At 43.4% G+C, this 11,403-nt stretch overlaps 1 protein-coding gene across 4 annotated transcripts; it reads right to left on the bottom strand.

Annotated features, from left to right (window-relative positions):
• Positions 1–211: 211 nt before the first annotated feature.
• slc25a42 (solute carrier family 25 member 42) lies at positions 212–11,290 on the bottom strand. 4 transcript variants are annotated; one of them, XM_023797919.2, is made up of 10 exons: positions 10,985–11,290; positions 10,757–10,899; positions 7,328–7,414; positions 5,568–5,701; positions 3,732–3,843; positions 3,591–3,616; positions 3,339–3,505; positions 3,032–3,148; positions 2,721–2,872; positions 212–2,590 (listed from the first exon to the last, which is right to left on the bottom strand). In XM_023797919.2, the coding sequence occupies exons 3-10, from the start codon at positions 7,353–7,355 to the stop codon at positions 2,268–2,270; spliced, it is 1,059 nt and encodes a 352-aa protein (XP_023653687.1). In that variant the 5' UTR covers positions 7,356–7,414; positions 10,757–10,899; positions 10,985–11,290; the 3' UTR covers positions 212–2,267. The 4 variants fall into 4 exon arrangements, with proteins under 4 accessions (XP_023653687.1, XP_023653686.1, XP_023653688.1 ...); XM_023797918.2 differs by having other exon boundaries at positions 10,757–11,290; XM_023797920.2 differs by lacking the exons at positions 10,757–10,899; positions 10,985–11,290 and adding an exon at positions 10,520–10,741.
• Between the last annotated feature and the right edge of the window lie 113 nt (positions 11,291–11,403).

The following is an 11,403-nucleotide window of genomic DNA, read 5'->3' as shown; positions in this document are numbered from 1 at the left end:
AAGTGCATCAGAATACCTCGCGCCCCTGCCACTGCTGTGCAGCACTGCCATCTTGTGGCCACACATGCTCAGTACATCTTATGGCCTTAGACAACTCACGTTTTTATAAGTTATAAATAAAAATCTTTAATATAAATTACGGGCTTTTCTCCTGGTTAATTGGCACCAGCACAAAACATCAATACAAATAAACCAATGTAGTCTAAAAATATTAGGGATCTCAACATAGGTCTTTACTTAATCAGCATATGACCATATTATGAGCTTTACATAATATATAAATCATTTTAATATACATTCTCTTGGCACAAATAATTAAAATTTACAGAAACATCAAAAATCTGCATATCGCAACAATTAGAAGTCAAAATGAATCATATTAGGAAATGAAAGCCAAATGCTTTTTGTTCATTAATGACACACACATTGCATTTCAATTGCGTAATACTCTTCAAGTATTGCACACTGGACATATCAACAGTACCAGTTAAATCTACCTAAATCTACTTGCAGACAGTCCTTGAGCCATTACTGAATGTAACAGCTCAATCCACTGGTAAGAAGGCCACAATTATTTGCATTCTGGTTCCAGTCCTTAAGTGTATTTGGGAGACTTTTCCAAAACATGCACCCACCATATCATTTTCAGTAAAATATTCTAATACCAAGTATACACAATGGTCTTGTATACCACACAGAAAATCAGAAACATCGTTTCATATATAAATCCCAGTCTGAAGAACCATCAGTTGTACTTTGGGTAAACCATTGTAAATTATAAAAGTTAAACAAAAATAAACCAATACTTGTGTGTTTATGCATTCAGAAGACTTGAGCTTTGGCATATACAGATTGTCTTTCAGCCTGAATTCTAAAAGGGCAACACAGACATTTGGGGACGAGCTGGGTTTGTGCTTTCCGTACAGACACACATAAAGCCCGCGACCGCAATTGGCTTTATGTCAAACAATGCAACTCTTAGCGTTCCTCGTCTGAAGGCAGGGGAAACACAGTCTGACATGCAAAATGTGAACAACAGAAAATTATGTCCTATAATACTTGAAGTACACAGAAAATACAGAGTTGAACGAGAGCGTGGACATCAGCAGAGAACAGGAGCTGGACATTGGACTGCAATGGGGACGTCCACTGCACCACTGCTCCACTGCACCACTGCTCGCTTAGGCACTTGAGAATCAGAAGTGGCTGCAAGGCGACAGCTGGCCAGGAGCCATTAAAGCATGATACTGTAATATAGAGGTTAAGCCAGGGGTAGAACAGCTGGAAAGAGCACTGGGGGGCCGTCCATGGAGATGGATCCCAGTATGTCACCCCCACTCTCTTTGCCGGTTGGCAGTACTGCACACACGGTGTGAGGTCTCTACCAAACCATTACAATACTGCAGCGCTAAACATTCACTGTGTAAGGATGATAATGGCGCTTTTGAAAACATAAAAATGACTAATACTCAGTATTTGAAGAATATTTCACAGAAGTACTCCATATACTCTAATCAACGGGAGTATATATATATATCTGGGTTTTAGAGTTTTTAATCACGCATTGATTAGAATAAGTTTAGTGCCAATATATGCAGCTCAGTTATGTAACAGCTCAACTATGTAACGACGCAAATCTGAAGACCTTTTCCCTTATGTAGGTAACCCTCACTGTCCCTCTTCAGCCACATCGCTGTTTCACCTCACCGATGCTTTTAATGCACATCAATAGAGAAAACACTCTCTCACACACACACAGCAAGTACACCAAGGACAATACTCCGCATATGAACAGGGCGCTTGTATACAATACCCCGCATGTGCTTACGCGTGTGCGAGAAAGTGCAAACATTAAAATAGAGGTTCAGCAGCCAATCACGAGCTTCCTATCCCTTCTCGCTCCTTCTGGCCCGTTAAAGGGGGGGGGGGGGTGGCTTTTCAGTGGGTTAGGCTCCTGTGCCCGTGATCGGAAGGTCGCCAGTTCAATTGCTGTCCTCTGCAGAGTAGTCACATCTCCATTGGGCCCTTGAGCAAGGCCCTTAACTCCCCCCCCCCAAAATGTTCCTGGGGTGCTGGATAAATGGCCTGACCCTGCAAGCTTTGCTCTATAAGTATCCGTATGTCTCAAAGGACAGAAGATGTGCCTGTACTTGTGCAAATGGAAAATAAAAACATCGTCTCAAGTTTTTTTTTTTTTCCAACGTTGTAATATACCCTAACCCTATAGGGGGCTTAGACACCCGAAATAACTTAAACACCCGTGCTGGCTACCGAAAGTAACCGCGCCGCTGCAGCTTGCGCAGCAGGATCTGCGTGAGGTCAAAGGTGGTGAAGCTGATGCCGACAGCGAGCGGCCCTTTGACCCAGTTCATGCTGAGGCCTTTGTAAAGGCCGCGCACCAGTCCTTCCTCAGTCACGATCTGGTGCATGGTGCCCAAAATGGTGCTGTAGGAGTGTCCAGTCACCCCCGCCGTCTGCATGCGGCGACGCACCACATCCAGGGGGTACGATGCTGACTGGGCGATGAGGCCGGCGCACGCCCCGAATGCCAGCCGCTCGTATGTGTGCGGTTTGGTCCTGCCGCTCTTTTCTGGGGTTCACAGGGGACGGAGAGGGACAGACGGATGGACCAGAGAGACAGACAGAGCCAGGGGCGTGAGTGAAGGGAGCGAGGACAACGTGACACACGTAAACAGGAAATGACGTCACCGCCGTCGTACCTGCATGCAGCTTCTTCAGCGTCTCGTAGGTGAAAAAGCTGAGGCCGGCGTAGGGCACCACGCCCAGAATGGTGGGCGTAAATCCGCGGTACAGTGTCTTGGGACCCTCCTCCCGCCAGATCCGTACGAAAACGTCACTGATGTTGCCATACCTGCGGAAGGGGACATTGCGTGTTCCATTACCTTCTATTTCTGTTACCTAAAGGTTTTATCCAGGCAGCTATTCTTGAGCATTTAATTACAGGGTCCTGTCTCTGATACGGTCAGTAACGTGAAAGGCTTAAACGTCGATTTCGCCAAGAGGCACGTACATTTCCTTGGGGGTGACGGCCATCCTGGCACGCACCAAGTCCAGAGGGTAGGTTATCATGGACGCAGTCATGCCAGCCAAGGATCCCGCCACCAGGCGAGGAATAGGAGTCAGAGACCTGACAAGGAGCAACAGATCAACAGATGAGGTCATCGATGGAGTAACTGAGGAACGAAAGGCTGGAGAACCGGGAGTGGAAGATAGGGGGCGCCATCCCTACTGAGCTACTGTGCTGCTCAAGATAAGACCATGCCTTTAAGTGGATTGAGGCAGCGTGCGCTGCAGAGAGAACAGGGGGATGGCCTTACTTTCCCTGGAAGCCGTAGTAGCTGCCCAGGATGCCCTTGTACTGCTCGTGAGCGCAGAACTGGATGGCGGCATAGGGCACCACGCGAACCATGGTGGCAGAGTTCCCCCTCCAGAGGCTGAAGAAGCCTTGTGTCTGGTAGGTCCTGTAGATGAACTTGTAGGCCTCCTGATGGAACATCACGTTACACTGTAAATGCCGTACCCACAATGCACCACAACCGTCTGCACACACATGGTATCAGTGTACTTACCTTAGCAGAGAAGCGGTTTGAAGACACTAAAAAATAAAAGTAGACCTTTGTAAATACAATGGTTTTATGTGCAGTGTATCACTTAAAAACTCAGACCTGATAAGTATTCGGGGGAGTTTCGCCGACTAAATGGACCTTTACCTTGGAACATGATCTTGGTTCGATCAAGAGGAGCGACGGCAGTTTTGGCAACAGCACCAGCTAAGGCTCCCGAGGCCAAGGAATTCACCACCGAGAGACCCTGCCTGTAGCCCTGAGGGATGGACAGAATCAGTCCCGGTGGCCGAGCACAGAGCACTCCGATCGCACAGATTCAGGCCCGGCGGCCGAGCACAGAGCACACCGATCGCACAGTGCAATCACACAGATGTATACAAATTTATAAGAGGAGCAAAATCCACCCAACACAGATAGCAGAATGATCCAGGAACCCATATGATAATCTCTGTGAAGCTGCCATATTGTTTTTCAGCCATTAGGCTCCCTAGCCTATGTCTCAAATACTGCATGACATGAAACCTGGCTTCCAGACAGTTTGGTTAGGAACTGGGGGGAGGTGCCTGATTTATGAAAACGGAGCCAAGGAGGATGTAACAGATTGTCCTACTGCTTAGTGGGCAACATTTACCTTTCTTGGCACTTTGTTTATGACAGGGTTCTGGAATTCAGATACATTTTGAAGATTATTATATGCCTTTATATTTTTATAATTGCATCATTTCACATACAGCTTCTCAATTAACTGATTCTCTGTGGCCTGGTAAATCAGTGACCCAGAATAATTTTTCAATTATAAATCAAGATTTTTTTTCTAAAAAATGCATGCAAGCTTTTGAAAGCTAGTTATGTAATCCATTGCAAAGGGGTGGAAATTTTCCGGGAACTACCCGGAAAATGGAGAATTTTTAAAATATTCCAAGTTGGAAACTTTCCAGGAGAATTAACAGGATTATATGGGAATTAGCGGGAAAATTCCCAAAATTTTGCAATCCTAAATTATCCAATTGTTATTCTAAAGGCGAACTCACACTCTTCTAGCTTATAGGGTTAGATGAAAAAGTTTAAATATAGGGAGATATACTGTGTGTGTGTGTGTGTGTGTGTGTGTATATATACATATATATATATATATACACACACACACACACACACACACTCACACACACCAGGAAATAAAAATGGCCAAGTCTAATTTTATCAGTTACAAGAAGTAAACAAGCACTATGTGGTGCTGATTTCCAGCTCAGGAGACTCGAGAACTGACTCTGGATGAACTTCATTTAAAGGTTCGTAACGCACAACCATCAACAGGGCAGGTTAACACCCTTCTCAAACAAGTTAAATGGTCAGCCTCATCCACAACCAAACCTGAGAGATAAGAGGCTTCTTTTCTGTTAAAAGTGTGTAGGGGGGCAGATAATTGACCCAGCACGTATATGGGGAGGGGTTTCGTTTTCTGGTAGGTGGAATAGATAAAGGAAGAGCGGTTTAGATGGAAGCCAAGACTGTCATGTGCTTCTCTTTCTCTGAAGTCTTGCTTAAGTAGGAGCCCATATTTCAAAAGAGACAAAGGCAGACATGAACATAAGCTAGTAAAGCTTAGTGAGTATGTTGTCTATACCAGCGTTTCTCAACCCAGTCCTCGGGGAACCCCGGACAGTCCACGTTTTTGCTTCCTCTTAGCTCCCAGTGCACCTGTACCAGATATTCAGTGTTCCTGATTGGCTGGGAGGGAGCAAAAATGTGGATTCTCTGGGGTTCCCCCGAGGACTGGGTTGGGAAATACTGGTCTATGCCATCCATGTCTTAACGCTGAATACTAGTTACCCAAACTAGCAGCCACACATAAATGTTTCATACTGTAATTTGAATGTTCTGCCTTAATGAGTCTGCCCTAAATCCAGTGGCGTGACTCAGCTTACTGAATACCAGGTCCGTGCGGGCAGACCTGAGGTAGGTGGGCAGTGACTTACTCACCTCTGATTGGCTAGCAGGTGGGCTGGGTAGCACTTCGCCCTGCGTCAGTGCCTGCTGGTGTTCCTGCACACCGTTACCCATGCCTGAAGCGGTTGTTGCCTTACGACCATACGTGCTATTACTGTAGATTAGGACTGGGGGACAGACACACACATCAGAGGCATCCATTATTAACGATTAACGTCCACACACCCGTACGCTAATGTGCTAACCAGCACAGGCACACGAGCAGAAGTGCACATACACAAGATTACAGCAAGGAGAAACACAGGAGAACAGGAAGTACAGTCAGGACCATAAATATTTGGACAGAGACAAAGTTTTTCAGTTTTTAAGTTCTGTACATTACCACAATAAATTTTAAAAGAAACAAGTCAGATGCAGTTGAAGCGCAGACTTTCAGTTTTAATTCAGTGGGTAGAATAAAAACATTGCATAAAAATTTGGGGAACTAAAGTAATTTTTCTACACAATCCCCTCCTTTCAGGGGCTCATTAGTAATTGGACAAATTAATATAACTGCAAATAAAATGCTCAATTCTAATACTTAGTTGAAACCCCTTTGCAGGCAATGACTGCCTGAAGTCTTGAACTCATGGACATGACCAGACGCTGGGTTTCCTCCTTTTTAATGTGCTGCCAGGCCTTCACTGCAGCAGCTATCGGTTGCTGTTTGTTTGAGGGTCTTTCTGTCTTTAGTTTACTCTTTAGCAAGTGAAATGCCTGCTCAGTGGGGTTGAGATCAGGTGACTGACTTGGCCATTCGAGAATATTCCACTTCTTTGCTTTAATAAAGTCCTGGGTTGCTTTTGCTGTGTGTTTTGGGTCATTGTCCATCTGTATTATGAAACACTGCCCAATCAATTTGGCTGCATTTGTGCAGACATGATGTCTCTGAACACCTCAGCATTCATTCAGCTGCTTCCATCCAGTGTCACATCATGAAGAAACACTAAAGACCCAGTGCCACTGGCAGCCACTGGCAGCCATGCACACCCAAGCCACCACACTGCCACCACCATGTTTTACAGATGATGCAGTGTTCTTTGGATCATAAGCTATTACAGCCATTCTCCATACTTTTTTCAACCTGTATCATTCTGATACAGGTTGATCTTGGTTTCATCTGTCCAAAGGATGCTCTTCCAGAACTGTGCTGGCTTTTTAAGATGTTTTTTTGCAAAGTGGCCTGTTTCACCTGCATACGGAGTTCCTGTGAGCGCATGTTGTATGTTCACACCTCAATCTTCCAAATGCAAACAAAACACCTCAAATCAACTCCAGGCCTTTTTTTTTGTTTAATTGATAATGAAAGAACGAAGAAATTACCCACACCTGTCCATGAAATAGCTTTTAAGTGAATTGTCCAATTACTTTTGGCCCCTTTAAAAAGAAGGTGACACATGTTAATGAGCTGAAACTCCTAAACCCTTCATCCAGTTTGAATGTGGAAACCCTAAAATGGAATCTGAGAGTCTGCACTTCATTTCCATGCCCATTGTAAAACCTCAACTGGAATATATTTCAGTAAACAAGTAAAATAGTAAAACTTGTGTCAGTGTCAAAATATATATGGACCTAACTGTATGGGGGTCATGGTGACCTGAAAGTTGTTGGGTCAAATCTCAGAAGAGGCTAGACTAAGGAGCCTGAATACTAAATTACTTGAATGACACCAATAAAAACTCCACTGTTACAACTGATAATATTACTGAGGAAACTTGTCACTGCTCACTTAACGCTAAAAATACACAACTCACCTTTCTTCAGTAAACCAAAAACAAACATTTTGTCGTGATTTGACAGGATCCACTGCACAGCTACCACGAACTGACAGCCTGCTAAATCTAAAATGGGCCAGGACACAAAACACAACATATAGCTCAAACTCTTAGCACTTCTTATAGAACAAAACACAACAGAATAGAATTTTCTATTCTATCGTGTTCTATTCTATGTTTTTCTATTCTATACTATTCTATAAACCTAACAGGACCTGGCAGCATCTCCCCACCTGATCCTGTCAGCCAATCAAAACAAAGGCCCCACTGTGACGTTACTTTATCAGCTGACGTGTTTACAGCAATGGTCAACACTACCTTTGCCACATTGGCCCACAAACAGGAGCTGAAAACCTCTCGGGCATAACGACACGCTGCCACGCTCCATTGAGGACATACAGTAGCTGTTTTTTCTTGTCCTACATACTCTGAGGCCAAATATGCATAAGGAAACGGACCCGTGTGCAGCATGAGTCCACCTGTCTCCAATCTGTACTTTCGCCTAGTTTTTGATATACGGCTTTTAAAAGTCAGGCAGGAGTGTAGATGACCGATTACATGAGTATCGACAGAAGGAATCTTGGAGAGCCCAACGGGGTAAAAATAGACGTGCTGATGGAGGGTGGCTCGGAGAAGGCCACTGACCTTGGCGCCTACTCTAGTACTGCCGCGTTCGAGCCTGGGGGGGGGGGGGGGGGGGGGGGGGGGGGGGGAATTGACCCACACTCCATCTCCACCTCACTCAGCCCAACCGTATGGGTCAGGTTACAATGGCTTGTGCTTTGTCCCATCTTGACTTCTGACGAGACTAATTTTAGCGATTGCTTTACTGGCGGCTAAACGCGAGAACATCAGTATGACTTGTTCCCAATGAAAGGACAACGCTCTTAAGGGGCATTAGGTGATGAGAAAGATTAAGCACATGCGGTGGGCTGATTTGACAGGCCATCACAATGGTGTGGTGTTACACATCCTGCCAGTGGCTCCAATAGGAACACTAGAAGATGGTTAGCTCATCTTTGGAAGCCATTCATTTTCAAATTAGTTTAGTCGTTTAGTCTACTCCAGGCAAGCCTGTACTGTATAAGCGATTGGAAGACAGATAAACGGTTAACCCTGCTCAATTATACAGGCAGTGCTCACTTTCCAAACTTCCGATTTATGAGTTAATATCTTTACGAGAATTTTCACCGGCAAAAATTAAAATTTAGTTTTTCTTAATAAAAAAAAATAATAATTGCAAGTAGCTTAATGCATGCTGATCCCGTTAATACACCCCATCTGCTGAAAATCAAAGTGACCAAAATTGCCTGTGAACATTCCAATTTTAGAATTCTTCTTTTGTTTTTTGCCAAGGATTTTTTTTTTGTTTAAATGTGCGTAATTGCTTAAATGTTAATCCTAATAATACGTCTGTGTTTCCTTTGTTCATTTGGCAAAAATTAATGACGGTTTTTTTTTTGCCTAGCACCAAAGTCATAATTTTTATAATATCTCTATGGAAAAATACCTCCCGCTTTAAAAGTTCTCCATTAACGAGTGATAATTTTGAACGAATTAAGTCAAGAACTACCTTTGGTGAATGTTGAGTTTGCGTGATTTGCCACTTTGTGGACTCCTCGGGAAAACGTCTCCGTTATAGACTGTCCACACCTGAACCCTCTACTCACACATTACAGTCTGCACTGTAAACCCAATTCTGTAACCCTGGTGGACTTCTGATGTCAACTCTCTGGATACACTATGACAAGCCTAACCCAGTCGATGAAGAAGCTACACTCTATCTTCTGATACAATAAATACAATAAAAACTGTGTAAATACCACTTCTGACACCGAATCGCTTAAATATTCGAAAAGGCCAGAAGTGTAAAGTTCTGGTTCTGAAAGTACAAATCCAGACCGGGATTTTCATTCATCCAACCAGTTGAGTATAAAGAGTCACATTCACAGAGTGCTCAACTGGTTGGCCGAAACAAAATACTGGATTGGATTTGTACTTTTTGGACCTGAACTTTCCATCTCTGGAAAAGCTATATCGATTATACATATTAACCCAGTGACACCTAACAGGAGTGATCAATATTGCTCTTCCCCCAACGCCATCATTAGTTTCATCACTCCCTTAACTGCACTCCCCCCTGGGGCCAGCAGGGGGTATAGTACTTAAGGCACTTGTGTTTGAAGGGAGTGGCTCTGCTGTTGGGCTTTTAAGTGCAATAATAACTGCAGCAAAAACATATAGAACCAGTCAGTTGCAAGACTATCTTTGTAAGCCAAGTAATCCTAAAAATGGTTTTGGCTTCCAAACAACAAGTTCCATTCGCTGCCATTTCATTAAAAAGAGGGGAAACTTTATGGCCTTTTGAAGGGAAATTTAATTTTTATTTGGAAATATTTAACCCCCCGCGACCCTGAATAAGACAAGCGGTTACAGAAAATGGATGGATATTTAACCTGACAGACAACTGTGTGAATGAGCTTAAACAAAGTGAATAACGAACCATAAAAGAGCAATGGTTTAAACGGTTTATATGTCTAAGAAGTACTCAACAAATCATTCACCCTTTAAGTAATTTTTGCACCTATTATTCAAAATGTTAGGGGAATAATGTTTTGTGGTGGCGATAGAGGGGCAAAAATTAAACTTAAAAGAATTCGGATAAGCTGCTGCAAAAGCATGCAATAAAACCAAATTGCCCTAAAGTGTAGCTTGTATGAAAAATAAGAGCCGGAATGCAACTATGTCAAAAACGAACGTTTAGGTAGCAGATATTTTAATTGTGACGTAATAAAAAAATCATAATTGCGCAAATGAACACTGCATGCCCAGGAGGGAGGTGGGACATGCAATTCCTTTAAGCAATTGCGATTTCCTGTATTCCTTTCCGTCACAATTAATATGTTTTAATGTGTTAAGATGCATAACCAATGTAGCCTTTTCAAATACTTACAATACAATACAATCGGGTGTCAGAAGTGGTAGTTCCACAAATTTAATTGTTTTCAATTAAAGTGCAGGCTAATTGAAAAGAATCCTCCTTCTTTTCTACATACTTAGCCACAACTATGGTTCCCTGCCTGCATTAAGACAGAAGAAACGGAAAACGGTTCAATTCAAACCCGTATCCACAACACGGTTTCACCTCGTGACACAACCTGACCTTCTTACCAGAAGCAAACTTCAGTTTCCTTGAATGCTGTAGATCAACCGATCGATGTCAGGTTACTAGCATAAACTGACACCTTTTCGCAGGGATTCAGCTGCAAACTCAGTGCTGTCACCCGTAGCTAATCTCAAAAAGTTAGTTGCACGTCCACTCTGACGTGCACAAGCAATCGAAATATAGCGCAGAGGCATTTAGAATCTAAGCGCGTGCCAGGAGTTCGATTATTACGTATTGCTTACCGATATTCCGTAAAGCCAACGAATGATCGCAGGGTTTATATCTTCTTCGTGGAAAACTTCTGTCGACCCTCTGACAGCCAATTCTTCGATGACCCCTCCTCCTTGAGTTTGGCTAACTGTTGTCTATCCTGTACACAATCCAGCTACGAACGGCCACCATTCCAGTACGTCAATGTTAGCCCAGCTCTACATGCAAGCGATGTGAAAATCACCATGCATCCGGCTCACACTTTCCTGTAGCCTGTCTTCCTCCCTTCCACAGGTCGACAATCCCACGAGTTTGAAGAAGAAAATACCTGAAGCCCCACACGCTCCTTCACCCTTGCTGTGACGCGATCAACTAGCTTTCAGAAGGGAGGGGTATAGAACTCAAGGAGGATCATGGGAAACGAAGTAACTGAGCGCCGCACGCAACGATAGGCTATTTTGAGGGGCGTGATGTGGAAATAGATTAAAATATAGCCAAGTACTGCTTGGTTGGAAAGGCAATTTAGCTAAAATGACAACAAACAATGCTTTAAATAGTGTCTAAAATAAAGTTGTTTTTTTTTTTTTTTTTTTTTCAAATTGCCTACGTGTATTTCTGCTGAAAGTTCTAGAACTTCCTTAAAATTCCATGATGTCGCATCAGTATCAGGTAAACAAAG

Source organism: Paramormyrops kingsleyae, chromosome 21, assembly GCF_048594095.1.
Source record: "Paramormyrops kingsleyae isolate MSU_618 chromosome 21, PKINGS_0.4, whole genome shotgun sequence".
In the NCBI taxonomy this organism is placed as follows: Eukaryota; Metazoa; Chordata; class Actinopteri; order Osteoglossiformes; family Mormyridae; genus Paramormyrops; species Paramormyrops kingsleyae.
This window is presented reverse-complemented; position numbering and strand designations above follow the sequence as displayed.